The sequence below is a fragment of the Hypomesus nipponensis genome, chromosome 2 (genome assembly GCF_054491055.1).
Source record: "Hypomesus nipponensis isolate SF chromosome 2, ASM5449105v1, whole genome shotgun sequence".
Lineage (NCBI taxonomy): Eukaryota > Metazoa > Chordata > Actinopteri > Osmeriformes > Osmeridae > Hypomesus > Hypomesus nipponensis.
In genome coordinates, this window is record NC_140362.1 from 16,825,368 (window position 1) to 16,845,766 (window position 20,399).

Consider the following 20,399-nt stretch of genomic DNA (forward strand, 5'->3'; position numbering starts at 1 on the left):
GAAGTGTGGTCATTTGCATATGGCCTGGGAGGTGAATGATTTATGATCGTCTAATGTCACCCTGATATAACTGAAAGCAATTAATCGATTAGGCCTACTGGATTACCTCAATGACATTACAATTTGAGGCTGGTAAACAGTATTCTGAAATGGAACCCACTTTCACAAATTTTTACAAATGTAGAAAATAACTTTTATTTTGAAAAACCGTGACCAGGAAGTATTCCTGCAGCAAAACATTGGCTGAGTTGGGTTTATAGGATGGTGCAAATTGACATGTGTTAGACAGTATTTTTATTGATGCAAACGAATTACTAAAAGCTGACAAGCGGTCGGAGGCAACATGAGCAAGCCCTCAGAACCAATACTTTTCTCAACCTGCGAGGCTGGGTCGAGCAAAAATAATGCTGGCAACAGCTGCGTGGATTTTTCGGTCGCTGTGGTTCTTCCAGCCGGGGGCTCTGGAGAGAGAACAGGACTGCAAACACCGAAACAGTTCTGCAAATTTCTCAACAGACCCCTGTTAAGTTACACAGTTCAAGCTTTTGAGAGGTAAAGTTAACGATTTAGCTGTTTCCAAAAGTCCCCGTTGCAGGAATTAGTGATATTACTTTAGTACCTGCCTTGTGCCCAGTGCACATGGGAGTCCCCATGTAGCTCCAACTACTCATATAACATATCAATACTGGATCCGTTGTATCTATTCAATGTTTCCTATTACTTTAGTATTTGGTTCACATTATGCCTCAATAATAAATTACTATACATATCCAAAGTTCATAAAGTGTTAAACTGAGGTGTCTGTTTTTGACAGGGTACCATGGATAGAAAGCATTGCCGTTGTGGTTGCCAAGGAGAACCTTGGTTTGATGATGGACATTATACAGAAGTTTCACCACAGGAAAATCAAAGTCGTGCATGGTGGATCTACTCGCCACAGATCTATATTTAATGGAATCCAAGCCCTCTGTGAGGGAAAAGATGGGTCAGCTGTCAACAAACCAAAGGTGGTCATTATCCATGATGCAGTACGACCCTTTGTGGAGGAGGACTTCTTACTCAAGATAGCAATGGCTGCCAAAGAACAAGGGGTTTGAAGTTTTAGAAATATTAATTTAAATAATTTTGCCCTCAGTATTTTATGTTTACCGCAACAATGTATGTTTTGGGGACAAGTAAAAGATTACTCACCACCACACACACAAGCACACACCCTTCATGCTCCCTTTTCCCCTCCCTTTGCCCCAGGCAGCTGGTGCCATACGTCCTCTGGTCTCCACAGTGATTGCTACCACCCCCGACGGCTACCTGGACCACTCCTTGCAGAGAGCCAAGTACAGAGCCAGCGAGATGCCCCAGGGTTTTCTCTATGATGTTATCTACCAGGCCTATCAAAGGGTAGGGAGTAATAAGGTTCCATTATTATCTTGACATGTAACGGTGGCTCTTCATATTGCCTACCACAAAGGCTAAGGGCTTTCCGCAGGGACCCCAGATTCCAGGCCGGGGGCCATTGTCTGCATTCCCTCTCCTTTTGCCTCTCCTGTCTCTCTTTAATGGTCACTTTCAAAATGAATAAAGCAGAAAATGACTGTCTTGTGTTCTACCCTTAGTGCAGCCAGTCTGACTTTGAGTTTGGTACCGAGTGCCTTGATCTGGCTCTGCAATACTGTGGCACTAATGCCAAGCTCATCGAGGGGCCTCCAACGCTATGGAAGGTCAGTCAATCTTGTGAACCTTTCTTTTTTGTAATGCAGGTTTGCAATTATTTTCAAAATTATGTGATGAAATTGAATCTTAACTACAAAGTCATATCTGTTTATCAATAGGTAACCTACAAACGAGATCTAGCTGCTGCAGAATCCATTATCAAAGGTAATAACATAGTGTTTGAAATGTTTTCATTGCCAACATGAAAGGGATATTTGCAGCAAGTTGTGCATCTTTTTTTCCAGATAACCTATCCCAGTCTGCCTGTGTTATCACAGGTGAGTCAATGCAAGCTAGAGACATGGCCAAAACATTACAGAAGATAGTGGGAGCTTTGGAAATGGTAGGTTGATTATTTTAATGTTGGATGAGTGTTTGTCCCAAGCATTTGTATGAAGCCTTGGAGTTGACACAGACAAACCATTGACATTATTAATCGCATGGTATAATGTTTACATATCAATTTGCAATGTTAAGAATAGATAAGAACATAAGGATAAATCAACTAATAACCAAGATGTTAGAAATGCTTTACTGTTGAGTTATTATAAAGTACTACAGAGATTACTCAATAGATTATCACATGAGGGATTAGCCCTGCTTGGGTGGGGTCTGTGGTCAGACCTTTAATGAAGTTTGTCGGAGACTTCCACTCTATTTACTGCTCTCCCTGAACTCCTCTTTCTTCTCATCTTTCACTACCATCACCTCTTATACATCATGAGGGGGAAACATGTGGGATTCAATATTTGACATTCCATTGGAGTAGCTTGATTGATTTAGTGTTTTGATCATCTTCACCAAGGTCCCCATACTGTATATATATTCCTCACGTACACAAGTACAAGTTTTAATGTAGACCCTTTTTATTGAACTTTTCTGTTCATATAAAATGTGAATTGGGTGTGAATAAATATTTTCTCCCATATTAATGTGAATTGGGTGTGAATTAACATTTTCTCCCATATTGTCCCCACATGTCCACATTGAGAAGTTCCTGAACACCCAAATCCTCAGGGACAGTGGAGTGAAAATTAACAGCACATATGTTTTCATGTAACAGTGCACTGACAGCTCATCTTCCTTTTAAGCTGTGCCAAGTCCCTCAGATGGGAAGATCTAGCTGTTTCTAGGCCTCAAAGATGGTGGTGTCAGTATCAGCCCAAGCAGAACTGATTGAAACCATCCCTGTGTGTGCTCAGGTTGATGGGGAGGCTGTTTACCAGTGTGTACATGCTTGTGACATGATACATTTTTCTTGGCTGTTTCCGAAAAGATGAAAGAAGAGGAGAGTAAACCTAATGAGAAGTCACCTTTTTATCAGTGACACTTGAATCTAATACAGGATGAAGGGAGGGGAGGAGCTGAGTTGAGTTGAACTGGGAGTCAGGGCACACTGTTTGAAAATGTGGCTGCACTTTTGCCTGTGCTTATGGGTTCAGTAATTGTGTGTTTTGAAAGGGGTAGTATTAGGGAATTGTCACTGCAAGCTCCTAGAGAGGTAGATGAAGGAAGATACAGGTTTAGTCATATGATTTAAATATGCAATGTAAATTATGTCAAATTTGTATTCTAAATTTGTTACAACAATATGCATACCTCATACATATTTTGGCCTTACCACAATTGGCAGAGGTCAGAAACAGGTCACTGTCCTTATTGAAGTCAACATGAAGTAAGGAAGGGAGGATCTGACAAAGAAAATACATCACTTCTGCATCCTCTTGCTTATCTCTCTACACACACTTTTTAGCTTAATATGTGAGAATGTTTTCACATCCACCCAAGATGAAATGCGGTCTGCAGACGCATGTATCACTTTTCTCCAAAAGATTTGCTTAGGCCTTTAAGATAACTTAACATGTGGATGGCCAGAAATAATTATAATTAAAAAACCGCAAAGGAGTGACACAGGTAAAAGAATAAAGTGCTTAATGAAATACAACAGAAAAGCATAAAAGATGATCTTACTCTCTTTTCTTTGGTCAGTCTTTGATTCTCTGCTTGAGACTTGTTTCTGCTTCTGTCAGTGAAATGAACATGGTTTATGAGCTCCCACAAACACAAACTTACACAAACAGCTCCACGGTCCACCAGTAGTGTCCTTTCCAGAAACAAATCCAATAGAATGTCTTCTGTTTTTAACACATTTATTGTATTGTCGTAGCAAGTTGATGTTATTCCAGACCTACTTGGAGACAATGCCAGGTCCATGGCAAAACAATGGAACTTCATCCAAATTTCTGTAAGTTTAGATTGGAGAACAAATTAAATCTTGGACAGTACAATATCACAAGTAGTGTTTGTTAATACAACAATCTATTTACTATTAATTCCCAGGTAAACAATTATTTCCTGTCGGAAGTTGAAGAAATTATCCGAGCTTTGGAAGAGACGAACCAAGCCCTACTATATCCAGTGGTCATTATTTGGGTACGTTTACGTGGGGATATAGCCAGCTTGTCATGTCATGCTGCCGTATCAACACCGTTATGGTGTTAAAGTAGAATGGGGTGTTATTGTAGAATGATTCATCTTTTGGCTATCACAAGTTTGGCTTGCATATTGGATGGCGTAATGACCTAAAAAATATTTTAAAAAATACACAAAATATCATGTTCAAGAAGCCAAAAACTATCTAGCCATGAATGAACTTGCCTTGCTTACTTGTAATTTCATTTGCCAGTTATTCAAAACAAAGAATGGGCTTGTAGATGTTACTTTGGGGCTTGTCAGGGGCTTGTCACTAAATGCAGGTTAGGCATGATCTTACTAGCAAACATGTCTTCCTTTCACTAAGAGATGGGCTAAGAGGGGTTAATCCCTTTTGTTGAATACTGGAACAGACTTGTTTGACATGACCCTACACAATGGCTAGAAATCCTGGTTCAGTCCCAGTCCAATGACTGAACAATGCATGGTTTTATCTGTCAAAAGATAAAAGTACTACCTCTACAAAAAAGCCTTGGTACTGACAAGAGGAAGTCTGACTGGTTGTGGGGGTTCTGTTTTGATAGGTGCATTTAAACGTGTCAGAGGGCTTGTCCAACAGCAAGAACATGGAAGAGCCAAAGGGCATGATGGAGTTTGGCAGAGGAGCCAAGCTCAGAAATATTTTACTGTATGGCATCCAGCTTCCTCACTCAAAGGTAAGCTTGGTTGTTCTCTTTATATATTCCTCCTTATTTATAAATCCTTAGTGAATCGAGATATAACAATGTATTACACATTTGTCCAACGCCAAATAGAAGAGTCTAGAAAGTCTGCACTGCTTTATTACCTCTATTATCCATTATTATTATTATTATTATTTACTTCTAGGTTATAATCATAATGCGAATCTTGCTTTTTCTACCTCCATGTTTCCCCTTTTCTAAGGAGAGTGGTGTTGTTAATTAGACATCCTGATACAATTCTTGGAGGGGGAAACTTGGGGAGGGAGTGAACAGAGATAATGTGTGTTTGACATTATAAAACGACTATAGTTATGAGATAGTGGAACTGCAGAAGGAAATCCCTGCATAAGTCAGAAGTTTTAATTATAATGAGAACATTATTCGTGGAATGTTTCATTGATGGCCTTATTCATACACAATAGCTCCACAAAATATTTGCAAACACTATTTGTCTAGGTTTGTTTTTTTATCTTTATTATTGACAAAAACTAAACGAACGAAACATCCTTAACAATTCATGTTATTCTAGTAAAATGTTGTGTTATGGTTTCTAATTGTTTAAAGTTGGGATTCCTTTTGGGAAGTATGTCTGTGCATGTTATTGCTGTAATTTTATTCGAAGCATCAGTAAACAGACTCCCATAAATATACTCTCAAATATCCTAAAGGAAACAGCTTTCATTATTGTTTTAAACTTGCATGTTGCCTTCTTCAACATCTGTTGTGTTGCTTTAGTCATTTTTGAATTCCTTGAGAGAGATTTTACCACTCTTTGTTACTGTTTGATTTCAAATTAAGGGAAACGAGAAAATACTTTTATTATGTCTGTCTGTCAGAAACGGAGATTTGTAACTTACTTTGTATTGCAATCCTGTTGCAGCACCCTTTCTTGTTAACAGACCTCACATATACAATTGTTAATGATGTTGCACCTTTTTTTTGACTTTGTGTTTACAAATAACTACAGATCAATAATTCATGGTCTTATGTTATATACTTAATACTTGCGATCTAAATATGGGAGGAAATTGAACTACATTATTGTCTGGTTGTTTTGACTGACAGCCAATCAAACGACAATTACTCAGTTGATTTTAGAACATGCATTGAGACTGTTTCACAAGACAAAGGATTGGGTTTTGATAAAAATTAAGCTGTGATTCAAAAACAAAACTTGAAAATTAGTTTTCTGTTCCTACAATAACATCTCCAGCATTTATGACAGATGTGCCCTAGTTTGCTATCCTTTGTGGATATTCTCTATTTTTCATCAGATTTATGTTTCAATATATCCGTATGATATATCCGTATCAGTATTTTCACGTGTCAGTCGGTTAATTGTTTCTCTTTGTTCTTTTAATTATGTCTGTAACCTTTACTTCGCACGAGAAACAATACGTTCCCCAAGGGCCGGTGTCTGTATATGGACAGAAGCCCTGGGGTAGGTCATGTCCCCAGAGATGTTTTGTAGAGTGTTAGGGTCAGGGCTTTGGGAGTTATAGACTGCAGTAACATGTGCTGGATATCAGACTTGATCTTGTGCACAGAGTGTGCCAGATGTGTACCACTATGTGTGAAGCTCAACCGCTGCTTGTTTATCCAGAGGACCAGACATAGCAATGTTTATTCAGCTTTGATTTCTTAGATTAAAAAGACCAGAAATTATCTTTTTCGCTGCAACGTGACTGTCCAATTTGAGAGCAACATTCCAAAAGGGAACTATTACAAACAAAGAATGTTCTTAATACACTCCAGGTCCTCTCAATTGATTTCTAAATATTGTGTTGCGAGAAGAATGCAGAAGTGTATTCTTGTATATTGTGTGTAACCACCTCCCATATTTGGGTTGTACAGATGTTTGTGAAACAGCACTAGAAGGATTTTGCCTTTGGTATATTGGCCGCAGGAAGGTTTTTTTTTTGTAGTGTTCAGCTTACAGTTCTAACTGTACTTAATTATGCGGATATGGATGGATGGATGCCCGCTCGCTCGCTAGCTCTTGAAGACCAACTGCTGGTTAGCTATGCTGCTGTTATGATACTGCCCTCAAGTGGCTAATTTCATAGCCAGAATCGATAGCATCTCATCATGACCCAAGTATTTGCCAGAAAGACCAAATATGATGACTATAAGCTTTTCTGACGATGAAAATAGGCTATAAAACAGTCTTTCTTGGCCATTCATTTTGACTACTACTTTTAATGGCTCTTTCCAGCACTTTTGGCGTTGGCACTTTTCAAGCTTTTCCATAAACTTTGTTATTTCCCCTGTTCAACTGTCTCTTAATAAAGAAAACAGAAGTGGGAACCCTTAGTAGCAGGGCTCCTCAGGGCATAGAGTTCAGAGAATAACATGTAGGCATGTCAATTGTCAATGTCTTATTGTAAATCCCATGGCTTCAAAGAACCCCTTCATGTGTGGCAGTGGGTTAGATGCTTGCATCTCCAAGATGGAAAGGTTGATTGCATTTGTGGCATTTTGAGTAATTTCTTCTTAAAGACTGCTTATTGTGTGGTTTTGCTGAAGTTTTCTTTCTTTTCACTTAAATTCAAAGATATGTCGTTGTCAGAATCCTCTCACAGTGAAAAATAGCCCCTAATGAGGGAAGTTCCATTCTGTAAAAGTTTGTAATAATGATGGCGCTGTGTGAGAGTGATTACAAGTGTTAGTGCTTGTTTGATTTTTATGAAAAATAAGATCATAATGTGCAACCCTTTACAATAATGTTATCTTTAACTACCATGTATCTACATTGAAATAACAATAGTGAAACATTAGATAAATAGCATTTCATTACTCAGAAATTCCTATTAAGTGTTAGTGGTATAGGCTTTTACAAAAGTGTAGGAAGGCACAGTGTGGCGGACAGTTGGAAGGGGCAGTTACAGATTGTGTTACAGTACCAAAATGACATCACTGTTAACATCCACTTACCCCCGGAAATCTTCAATTTCTCCCACATTGGCAATTAGGCCTTTGTGTATGGGGCATTTTCATTCATATTTGGGAACAATCCAAATTGTTGCCACAGTTGAAGCACCAGAAAGTGTAGATTGTAATTTCCCTGTGTAACACAAGGGATCCTAACCTCCTAAAGGGGTTTGAACAATGAAAAACAGACTTTTTATGTGTTTGCGTTTATCAACAAAACAAATTGCAACAAGAGAGTTCTAATTAGCAATGGTTGGATGATTAACTTTGTAGGTGTCTTCTATAAAGCCTAAGACATGGATTCTTTCCATAGACTTCATCACTGCTCTTGGGTGGTTAATAGACCAATAATCAACCTCATTAGATATCATCCCCACGGTCTCCACACACATGTTCTGGATGATGGAATAGGTTCCGTGTGAGAACCTGATTGTTCTGGCTAGTGTCAACAAGTGATTTCTATCTATTTTGATTTTAAACTATTGTTTTCTTCATGGATGAAAATGCATTGATCTCATTGCTTATGCTGCAAACAACTAAAAGATGCAATCAGATTTTCTCGACCAATTTCATTTCTCACAAAAGGTTTTGGCTCCTGATCCTCGTCAAACCTACACGGATTTCTGTGATGGATTACAGAATCAATGTTGGGGTGGAAGAATATGCTGTGCCATAATTCTGTTGACTGCTCACAGATGTACTGGCTCTCATCATTGCCTCACATTAATAATTAAGTAAAAGAACAATGACTCTTAATACTTTTTAAAGAGAAACAGGAAGACTCTTTTATTTTCTTCATTCTTTGAAGATTTCCCAAAATTCACAGCCAAGTGCACTTATAAAAACAAATTAGGACTCTAAAGCTGATCTGGACTCTTGTCAAAGCTATCATATTTTGATTCCACCATGACTTTGCTTTAATCAATAAGATGAATGCTGATCTATCCTCCAGTTTTTTAGCCATGGAGCTGTTTTCTGTATGGAAAGTCCATGTCATTTGACTTGTCTCCACTGGTTCTGATTAGGGGCTACCTTCAGGACTTCTGGGTTCTGAAGCACTGACTGCTAGCATTAACCATAGTCATATTCCACAGTTCATATAGATCTATTTTGTGCTGTCAGGTAGTTTTGTGTGGAGACTCGTGCTGTTCCTGACAATGACTACATTGAAATCCACTAAAGTTAGATGCAATTTTATTATATTAGCAAATCATGTGGAAGTTGGCTTGTGAATGAACATTTTTCCCAAATTTTTTGGGGGGGATTTACATGTATATGCTATTTACATTACATTTACATTTAGTCATTTAGCAGACACTCTTATCCAGAGCGACTTATAGTAAGTACAGGGGACATTCCCCCCGAGGCAAGTAGGGTGAAGTGCCTTGCCTAGGGACACAAAGTCATGTGGCTCTTCCGGGAATCAAACCAGCAACCTTCTGATTGGTAACCCGATTCCCCAACCGCTCAGCCATCTGACCCCACATCGCTATTAAAGTTGAAAGATAAAACACCTTGGTTGCCTGATCAGTCAAAGCAAATTGCAAGACATCTGTTATTCTAGCAGTGAGATATAAGTCAGTATGAACTGAAGCGGGTGAATCAAGTTCATGTTTTTTTGTCATACTGGGTAAAGTGTGGATACTTTCAGGGCTAGGTTTGACAAATGAATTTTATTTCTGTTAGTTCACTGACAAAGCCTTTCCAACGAATACTCATCCTGTAAGGAATTTGGGGGGATGGCCCAATTTGTACATCATTAAAATGTATACACCCATGGGAATCTCTCTTGGCCCTCCAATCACTGGACTCCCTCAATAGGAAATACTGCCAAACATGCAGCAACAATACGAAATACAGTCAGTTTCTAGCTACCAGAAGTAGTAATCTAGATATCAGGTTAGGTAACACGGCTACCATTGCATTATGCCTGAAGAGCAAAGTCAATATTATTTTTAATTTCATAACAGTTTTATAAGCATAAAACATGTCTGATATCATCTGTGCATGAAAAACTTAGTCTACAAGGCCATTTGGCTGAGGAAATGTCTTTTTTTGTGACAGGGGTACCTGTGGAAGTACTTCATTACTATAGTTTTATTAGGAGAATATAAATGCACATGTATGGGTCCCAAAAAAATATCCCCAAAATATGTGAGAAAGTGCTCGATAAAATTATGGCAATTGAACTTTTTTGGGGGTATACTTTTTTTTTTTTTTTACCGGATTTGATTTAGAGAATTCAGATGTTAGCGCTTCGTACTTTCTGCTTTGGACATAAGTTTGATAATATGACACAAGACTAGATTTGATACTCAGGAATCCGGCTCACGATCTTCTTAACTGTAGGACATACAATCTGCATCGGAAATACCTTAATATAATTTTCATCACAAACTGCAAGACAAGGTTTGAGTTGCATTCGACATTTTTATGGGTTTAAAAATGTAAACCTATGTAAACTTTGACAATCATATGAGTATGTAACTTTGTGCCTTGTATGAACTCACATCTGATCTTAATATATTAAATTACATTTACATACGGAGCACTAAAGGTTTATTTATGTGTGTTTTTATCACAGGAGGTAGATCACTGGGAGCAGTTAGTAGGAAGAATGGCTGAGATCATATGTGCTCTGATCCAGGACAGAAACCCTGCCCTGACTGGACAGCTGCTAAAGGTCTAAGCAGCTACCAGGAACATCCTCTCACTCAACCCCACCCTGGACCCACCTACAGACACACAAAATGCATGGATCTCATTGTTTATGCTGAAAACAACCAAAAGATGCAATCAGATTTTCTCTTCCAATTTCATTTCTCAAGGTTTTGGTTCCTGATCCTCTTCGAACCTACGCAGATTTCTGTGATGGATTACAGAATCAATGTTGGGGTGGAAGAATATGTTGTGCCATAATTCTGCTGACTGCTCACAGATGTACTGGCTCTCATCATTGCCTCACATTAATAATTAAGTAAAAGAACAATGACTCTTAATACTTAGAGAACTTTTATTCTCTTCATTCTTTGAAGATTTCACAAAAACACAGCCAAGTGCACATATAAAAACAAATAAGGACTCTAAAGCTGATCTGAACTCTTGTCAAAGCTATCATATTTTGATTCCACCATGACTTTGCTTTAATCAATAAGATGAATGCTGATCCATCCTCCAGTGTTTTAGCCATGGAGCCGTTTTCTGTATGGAAAGTCCATGTCATTTGACTAGTCTCCACTGGTTCTGATTAGGGGCTACCTTCAGGACTTCTGGGTTCTGAAGCACTGACTGCTAGCATTAACCATAGTCATATTCCACGGTTCATATATATCTATTTTGCAATGCCAGACAGTTTTGTGTGGAGACTTGTGCTACCTACACACACCAGGAACACCCTCTCACAAAATCTGAACACTCTCCCTTAGTTCTTATTTGGGGTATTAAATATACTCATACCCATGTTTACCGTTGAAAAGGGTTTACGTTTATGGAGCTTTTTGATTTTATTAAGTAAAATGTACTTAGATTATGCTACAGCGACATCTAGTGGCTGATGATGGATAGTGTTCTCAACTAAGTCACGGTGCCCTTGAGTTTCCGAACAGCATAAAAAATTATGCTAAACACTAGTATTTGTTTGTGATTTATTGGAATAATGAATCAAGGTATTTCCTCTCCTCTGAAAACTCAACATAACATTAAGGTATTGCTCCATAGAAGGAGCTTAAAAGCACATACTTCAGTTGTAAAACTATCCTGTATACAACACATTTATCAAAATGCCAGAGAGATGAAAGAGTTAATTGAGCAATAATTGAGGTATAGATTAAAGTGCAATTAATGTAGGGTGAGAGTGTAAACTGTATGTTAAAGGCGCTAATGGATTACACACCACACCCGTGAAGTAACACCCCAATGCAACTGAGCTTCTGCAAATGATATGGATGCTAGTATTTACTAGCAATATAAAATATAATATTTTAAGATTTTATGAACACCCTCCTGAAGTGTTCCGTTAAGCAACGGGGCAGAATAAGTCTGTCACTGAAAGTGCTCCTATGCTCAGCCAAAATGTTGTGTAGTGGAACCCATGTGCAGTGGGTGTGATGTGATATGCCATTACTGACATAGAACAGGTTCAGCATGGGCCTGCACACGTCTAAAGACATGAGCCTCCTCAGAAAATAGAGACGGTTCTGACTCTTCATGTACACATTCTGGGTGTTACCAGTCCATTCCAGTCTGTTGTCCAGGTGCCCTCCCAGATACTTAGGACTGGACAACCTTTGCGTCCACTCACTGTATTGACTACAGTCTTCCCTCTTCCTCCTGATCTCTCTTGTCCTCCTCACGTTGAGCTGTAGATGGTTCTGGGAACACCAGTCAACAAAGTCATCCACCAGGCCTTTGTACTCCTCTTCATGACCTTTCCTTACACATCCATCAATTGCGGAGTCGTCTACGAACTTCTACAGATGGCACGTCTCAGAGCTTTATCTGAAATTGGACTCAGGAGGAGATGCAAACCCTATAAACCCCTGATCAATGGGTCAGTTCTATCTGGCGTCGGTCAGTTCTATCTGATATGCGAACAATCAAGTCCTGGCACAGCGTACTTTGCCTGGAGCTGACATTTTCCTATGATGCATGTAAAACTCATATTTAATACCGAGCTACGCTAAAGCCAAACTTGAGAGCTTCATCAGTGGAAATGTCCCAAACCAGCCTGCCTTAACACTGCCAAGTGCTTAGGGTGGGCTTGGTGTTGGATGAAGTGGTCCAAATTGGGCTCAGCGATTATCTACAATTACCAGTACGGGCAGATCCTATCATTCATCATGGCTGATTATTTGTGTTTTTAGTGCAGTGAGAGCTGTGGAAGGGGCCTGTCATGCTGTAGGTGGAGGATGGAGAGAATGAGTCGTGTGTTTGTGTGTAGATAATTGAGGTTACAGTGATGTACCTTACAAATGTGGATGTCCTCTTTGTATAAACCAAACAGCTAAGAAACCAAACAGTGTGATGGAGGATAATCAGGAGCTGTTTGAGAGTCTAGACGTTTTTAAGATGGATTGTGGTCCTGGTGCTAGCCTCCTGCACTAGTATGTTTGTGTGGTGTTGCATGCTCTTTTGTCCTCATAGATGTCCTCCCTTTCTTTCCCATTTTCAGATTATTTGCTGAAGTGTGTATCCTTCCTCTGCTGGTCTATTGTTGCAGGTGTCCTGTTACATTGATGCCCTTCTGTTATCTCCTTAGTATCGTTCAGTCACAATGATCTGATTTACATAGGTTATATTAGCTGATTTGTCCTGCCTTAAGGAAAGATGGTGTTTTGCTGAAGGTTTGTTTGGAAGTAGATTGACCAGTCGTAATGTTACTGCCTCCTAGTTTTAATGTACTTTATACTGCTGAGTAATCTCTGTGTTTATTGCTTTGATCTGTTTACGCCATTTCACATTACTACAAGTAGAACGTCTATGTAAGAAACTTATGGATATGCACCTCATCGCATAACCTTTGTCTATGCACACCAGGTTAAATTTACCCCCTTGCCTCACTTTAGTTTGGTTTACCGTTTCTCCTGTCTTCTTCCCTCTTTCTTTCAGAATGTTGTTAAGTTAATAAATGTCCCTATTTTAGTTAGATTTTTTTCTGTTGTGTGGGCTGGTTCCTTCCTCTGTATTCTTTTACCATCACCATCAGAATAGTGAGTATACTATATGTTATTATTATAGATAACACCTTGGTAAACTGAAGCCATCTCTCTCAAGTATTATATATATATACAAATGACTAGTAATTGCTGTGTAAATATTCAAGTGTGTGGAAATTATTGAAAGGATAGGACAGCCACTCAACCTTTCTATCTTTTTCTCACACTCGTTCTCATAATTTGTTCTGATAATTGCATAGCAATATACAGTTTACAGTGAAGTGTGAAAGGATTGTATGTCAGTTAGTAAGACATGGAAGGTAAAACCCAGAAAAAGACGGATATATGTTAGTTGGAAGCAGCTGTGGACCTGGCAGTGTTGTACGTGTGGGATAGTTCTCACAGCAGGAGAATCATCACTCTGACGGCCATAGCAAATCCTAATGGAAGACAGTATCGTGAAAGTATCAAGGTACTGTGTCTTCCCTCCTTGTGACCATAAATTCATCTCAACCTTCCCCACCAACTCCATCCTTCAAACAAAGCAGTGACTGTTCTATTTTGTGAAACATGCACACATGAAAGTAGCACACAACTTTTTTTTTTTACATGTGCACCCACATTCCCAACAGAGTGATGTAAAAGGTATTACAATTCTCAGTACATCCTTCACAGATAAACCGCACATTTTTTACCTTGATCTGTCACAACATCTCAATTGGTATCATATTGTGGGAACAAGTGACAAAACAAACACAGTAAGAGATCAAGGCACCACATTGTGCAGTGAAACGCTTATTGAGAAATTGTCTCTTGGTTGTACATGGAAAACTTACAGCCTTTGACAGCTCCCAGCATCCATGGAAATGATTTATGAGCATGAATAAGTCATGCTCCTTACTTCCTGTGGGGGAAATCTCCAGACATCACTCTGTTTTACACTGACATCTCCTTAATATATTTCTGGCAAAAATATTATGTATGTGTTAGTTTAGTTTTTGCATGTCTTTTTGTGAATTACTGTATTGTTTGAAAATATAAAAGTGTATTAAGAATAAGCTTAGAAAAGGATAAGTTTCTTCAGATCCCTCAGCATGTCATAAATCTATAAATGAAGGACAGTGGAAACGTAGCATGCCATCGCAAATTGAATATTGATATTCATCCTTTGGGCAGATTACTTAAAACACTGTTCATCCACCTATTGTGCAAGAATAAATAGAGCCAATGGTATTTCTGCTCTTTCAGCATGCATCCGGACACAAAATCTCTTTTCCATTTAGAGTAGTGCCATGCTCGGGTGAAATTTATTGATCTTCAACAGCCCCTGGGTTTTTAATTGGCTGTTTTGGAGCTGACCCGGGTTGTGATGGTTCTCTCAGCTGCTGCTCCAAAAAGGCTGCCCAGCCACAGCCCTGCGGCACTTTTGGTTGAATGAGCACTTTTCATAGACCCCAACCATAAATCCTAGTTCCTTCTCTCTCTCCTTTCTCATACTTTTTAACATCTCGATTACCATAAGTCGTTTTGTCAGCACACCATTGGGTGTAACAGAATACCAGCCTAACCAACATTTAGGTCATTTCCTCCTCTTAAGACCAGATATTACGGTGCTGTGAAGGTAGGAGAGTGGCCAGATTGGAGGACAGGGTTGCCAGATTGGGGACCCGGCTAATCTAATTAAAGAGTGAAGGAAACTGGCCCAAGAGGTCTGCAGGACTGAGGCTGCATTGAAGCCAGAAGTAGTTCCTCCCCAAAACTGTGCACCACAAAATACAATGTGGTAATGTATGTGGGCCTAATTCTTCCGGAAGAGAAAGAACAGGACCCTCTCTGGCAAGCACCCCCCCACACTTCCCTCACTCTGAGTAAGTAGAAAAAAAAAGAAGTAAGAGACCAAAGATGATTTGTACCCTGCCATGCAGACACAGAAATAAACCCAGTAATGTACACAGGGACAGGCAATAAAACACACAATCATTTTACATCTTTTTTTAAACCCCAAATGAACTGTGATCTCCCGGCACATCAAAGCTAATTGTTTTGTTTAATGTCTCACTTTTTTGTGATACTGTTTCCATGTAGACTTTTGTGTCTACATACTGTATGTGTGATTCATAAAGATTTTCTTCTGCGCTGATATGAGCAGCCTAATGTCATATAGGCTACTACAGATTTATTACTTATTTACTGTCAGACTTTGTTCAGGCATCTGTTTGTCAGAATTTTCATAACTTATTACTTCACAGACCACCACAAAATGGCCTGATTTATAAATACACCACATGTAAGCCGGATCATAACAAAATATGTGTGTGTGATGGCGTGGCTGTATACAGCGTGTGTATACAAAGGCTTGTGTGTGCGCACAATATATTTATATTGTATATTTTTGTACACATGCTATGTGTCATGTGGGTTTATGCATCTTTTGCATGAGTGTAGATGTGGCTGCTTTTGTGTGTCACACACTTGTGTATGTATTACCACTCTGGTAATTATCACATTGTAATCAGACTAAAAGGTCAATCTAGTTAAAGGTAAACATGGCAAGGATACATGATACACTCCATTAAGAAAGAAAATCGGGCTTTCTGTACTGTTTGATCACGGCCAGGCAAAACAATCTTGTTATTTACTTGATCCACCACAAGTATGACAGTGTCTCTCAGTTTTGGTACAGCACCTCATGATCTGTAGGCCTGCTTTTTAAAGGATTTATTTATCTGAAGGGGGAATTGTGTCTTGATTTCCAAACAACAAAGCTAGCGTAGATTAGAATGAGTGAGGCCTTTGGCAAATGTTTGGTGTTCTTTTTTTCTCAATTTGAAAGAAGCCACTTCTTCTTATGCATGGGAAAAACTGTACCTTAAAAGGCCCAGGGAGGTCTAAAATGTTTTATGTATTTCCTGCCTGAACCTCTTTCTCCTTCTTAAGCACAACCAGCTTGGATTGCCCGCTGTTCATCTTTCCCAGACTGCCCTGTTGCCATTATTTGTCCAAAAAGCACATGACAGGATGCTCATTTCAACAGATCAGTTAAAGAGGAACAATATGGAAATCATTGGATTTTGATTTCACTTTGTACTAATCTAAGAATTCATCATTCCAAATACAATGATAAAATAAAGAATATCTGATACACCGACAATTTACAATACATGTACTGTAGGAAATACATTTAATTTAGGTGCATTCTGTACATCTTTCATGATAAACAAGACTTTTTTCAACATAAAGATTAATGGTAAAGAACAGTAATTTAACACAAAATTTAGCAGACTGCATGTGGACAATAATAACCCCTGACTTGAATAACCCTTGACTCTGTGATCTATTAATAGATATATAAATGTCAAGAAAACAACGGATGCATTTGGGAATTTTCAAGTACATTCGTGTATATGTGATGAAATAAATTCAACAAATATTTTTTATTACCACAAAATAGGGAAATTATGTAGAAAAGGTGCTTGGATTTTTAACTGATTAACGTAATGTACAGTAAATCAATGTTCTCAAATGAAAAATACTTTGACATCATAGTCATTGTATCATGTGAAAACCAACATGCCAGAAGACAGAATTAAAAAATTTAACATTTTGGTTTACTATAAATAGTGAGTTCCCCATAACACAATGTATTCCAAAAGTCAAATACTAGACAAAAATTTGAGTAAATTGGGATTACACCAAATTAGGATCATGGTTGAATATTTTTAACCTTCTCACAATTCCTCTTTTGAGCACCCATCTATAGAGGTCAGACTTCACATGCAGCACTGATCAGATGGCTGAGCGGTTAGGGAGTCGGGCTATTAATCAGAAGTTTGTTGGTTCGATTCCCAGCCATGCCAAAGGATATTGTGTCCTTGGGCAAGGCACTTCACCCTACTTGCCTCGGGGAGAATGTCCCTGTACTTACTGTGCATCGCTCTGGATAAGAGTGTCTGCTAAATGACGACAAATTTAAATGTAAAGCACTGAGTGGTCAGGTAGGAACCAGGAGCTGTGTATGATAGACCATAGCTCCTGGACCAACTTGTGCTGTTATGCTGATCCTATACTTCCCAGCCTTAACCAACCACTGCCCAAACAAACAACTGATGAATAGGCAGGCTACCATGAAAATACAGAATATGAAGCATTTGCATGATTCAAACACAACATACATCCCACATGAACCCTAACACACATTCACAGCAAGGATCATATAAGAGACATAAGGGTACAGGCCAACATATGAATACATTTCATTCTAGAATATCAGTTTTCACACAGAATCCACAGGCTTACACACTGTGAAAGGGGCCATATAGAATAGAGTAAATTCGAGATTGGGTTAATAAGATGTGTTAATGATGTTTTAACAATACTTAAATACAATTGTCCCTACACACTAGTTGGAAAATATAACCCTCTGGATGTTGTTCAGATTCTCCCAGGAAATTCAAGAGAAAAGAAATCCATTAAATCATAAATCATTCGTTTCACTATTTTGAATCATAAGCCTTATTGGAACAACATGTACTGGACAATCAAAGCATGTAAAGTGACGTAGTTGGCCAGTGTTGAAGTTATTATTCAGTGAATCAGAGTTGTGGGTGTCCAAAGAAAATTGGATCGTGAAACAGACAACCAGGATAAAGCAATCGAAAAACACTTAGGGATAATGGCGCTGAAGGCATATTCACAGTTTTAAGAATGACTCTGGACTCGTTCAGTTCTGTTCACCATCTGAAGTCTATAAGGGCTTCATGGGAGAGCAGAAGGTCATACAAATGTAGTCTGAGAGGAAACGCTTAACACAATAGTAATGTGCATGGAGCTCAGGGATTGGTTGTAGCAAGTCCAAATCTAAATGGAGGTTTTAGTGGGCAGCCCTAAGCTGTTTGAGGTGTGGTCTGCCTTGGTGCTAGGCCCTGTTCAATATCAACCATTTCTAAAGGCTGTGACAAAAGATTAAAGCAAAAGCAGACCTTCAGTCAAACCACCGTGCCAACTACCACCATTACAGTTGATGATGTCACTGCTGCCTTTGACCATTAGACTGGCAGAAACTGTGTTTGGAATATAATAGAATGGAATATAATACCTTATATAGATAATTCCGATATATACTGTTATGCTTGACCTCTGCAGATATTGCACTTGTTTTCCAATACAGCCAGTGCCCTGCTCTTTAAAGGGCTTAGGAGTAATTAATCATGCTGTTTCTGATGATGATCATGCTAGCAGTCTTGGCCAGCTTGCGCTTACACCTTTAGGATGGTTTTTGTATCAAATCGTCATTGATGCTCTTCACCACACTTGTGTAGGGTCATTAAGTGTAATTTTAATTTTAAAAATAATTTTAACCAAACAATATCAATAACTTTACTAATATTACTAAAAAGCTTTTTTCAGTGTTGCTCAGACAGAATTTAGCTCCAGGAGTTGCATTAAAAAAACTTGTGACAGCAATTTAACTTACAGACCCACTACAACACTTATTTGACTGATTTGATGAGTGGATATTTACAAAACTGTAAAACAGTTGTAATAAGATTTTACATAAATTCCTAAATTGTTGTTTATTCAATTCTGGAATAGTTATACAAGTTTTTATGTTAAGTCGTGTCACATGTTGCACGCATCTGTTTAACAGTTTAAATGGACACATCTTGCTTTGCGACAGAACTGCAACAGTAAAACTCAATGTACATTTCTTTTTAAGTCTGAGTACTAAAGCCTGATGAATAGTTTTAAAATTATTGATGTGCAAGCAATCTTTCTCTTAAGACATCCAAAAAATATATGTATATTTTTAAACAATTTGACATTGCCCATTGTTTAAACATGGTAAATAACTAAATGTATTCTTTAAATATATCCATTATACATTTATCACCACTTAACACATATTGCAACATTGTACACTTTTATTAAACATTATATTGTACATCATGCCTGTACTGGCCTACATATAGTATCACTCCTGTTTCTCCGTCCAGCCTGACTGACAGACACAGGTTCCGTAAATGGCAGTTGATCTACTGTAAGTAAAATCTTCTAAGTTTCAAGCTAAGTTCCACCAAAACACTGTACCATCCTAAATTAATTATCATCACGACAAAAATGTTATGAAACAAGCTTTATGAACATGTGATTGAATGCCCAAACAAAAATCTATGGGTTAGACACCCCCCCCACACACACACACATTTCTCAACCCTTCTGTCTCGCACACGGTGAGACTGGAATGAGATTTATCAATACACTATATACAACTGCAAAGACACAAAAGTAATTTAAACCAAACTATTGCCAGAGGAAGGACTGAAAAACACAATACATTTCCCATCTCTACAAATCATCTAATTTGGAAGATGAACACTGAAGACTCTCACTCACCTACAGTTTCTGATACATTGCTGCTCTCTTCAAGGGGTACGGTGAGAATGAGAGAGCAATAGCGCCCAAGTTACAGCCTGTCTCCTTTCTATCTGGTAAAGTCATTTTCTCTCAAAGAGGAAAACATCTCCTTTCTTAGGCAGGCCGTATACAGTACATGTGGCACAGCCTCTTCAGTAGTCTTAGATCCCCTGGTGTGTGAGAGACAATGATGTTTGACCTCAAATACCCACATATTGTATGTGCTGCCACACTAGCAGCTGCATGAACTGAAACTTTATTTTTGTTCAATTTAGTAATTCCACAATTCACTGGTAATTTGTATGAATTGTATCTGCAGGCTGGTATAAACTAGCTCTAAACCCAAAAATACAGGCTAAATGTGGAGTATGCAATCATTCTTACTGCAAACTCTGAATGCATAGGGTTAGGGTTATAATAAAGTATATAAAAAAAGAAAATACTTAAAAACTTAACATCCAAAGATGCCTTTAATTAACAGACATTTCTACTATAGACGTACCTCACAAACCAA

General features: G+C 38.5%; 1 protein-coding gene across 3 annotated transcripts; it reads left to right on the plus strand.

Moving 5' to 3' along the window:
- Positions 1-237: 237 nt before the first annotated feature.
- On the plus strand, positions 238-10,816 carry crppa (CDP-L-ribitol pyrophosphorylase A). Of its 3 annotated transcripts, none has more exons than XM_084708667.1 (11): positions 238-552; positions 815-1,091; positions 1,249-1,398; positions 1,614-1,718; positions 1,830-1,875; positions 1,956-2,053; positions 3,878-3,955; positions 4,051-4,143; positions 4,728-4,859; positions 10,402-10,500; positions 10,646-10,816. In XM_084708667.1, the coding sequence occupies exons 1-11, from the start codon at positions 344-346 to the stop codon at positions 10,796-10,798; spliced, it is 1,440 nt and encodes a 479-aa protein (XP_084564793.1). In that variant the 5' UTR covers positions 238-343; the 3' UTR covers positions 10,799-10,816. The 3 variants fall into 3 exon arrangements, with proteins under 3 accessions (XP_084564793.1, XP_084564794.1, XP_084564795.1); XM_084708668.1 differs by having other exon boundaries at positions 1,989-2,053; XM_084708669.1 differs by having other exon boundaries at positions 10,402-10,816.
- The last annotated feature ends 9,583 nt before the right edge of the window (positions 10,817-20,399 follow it).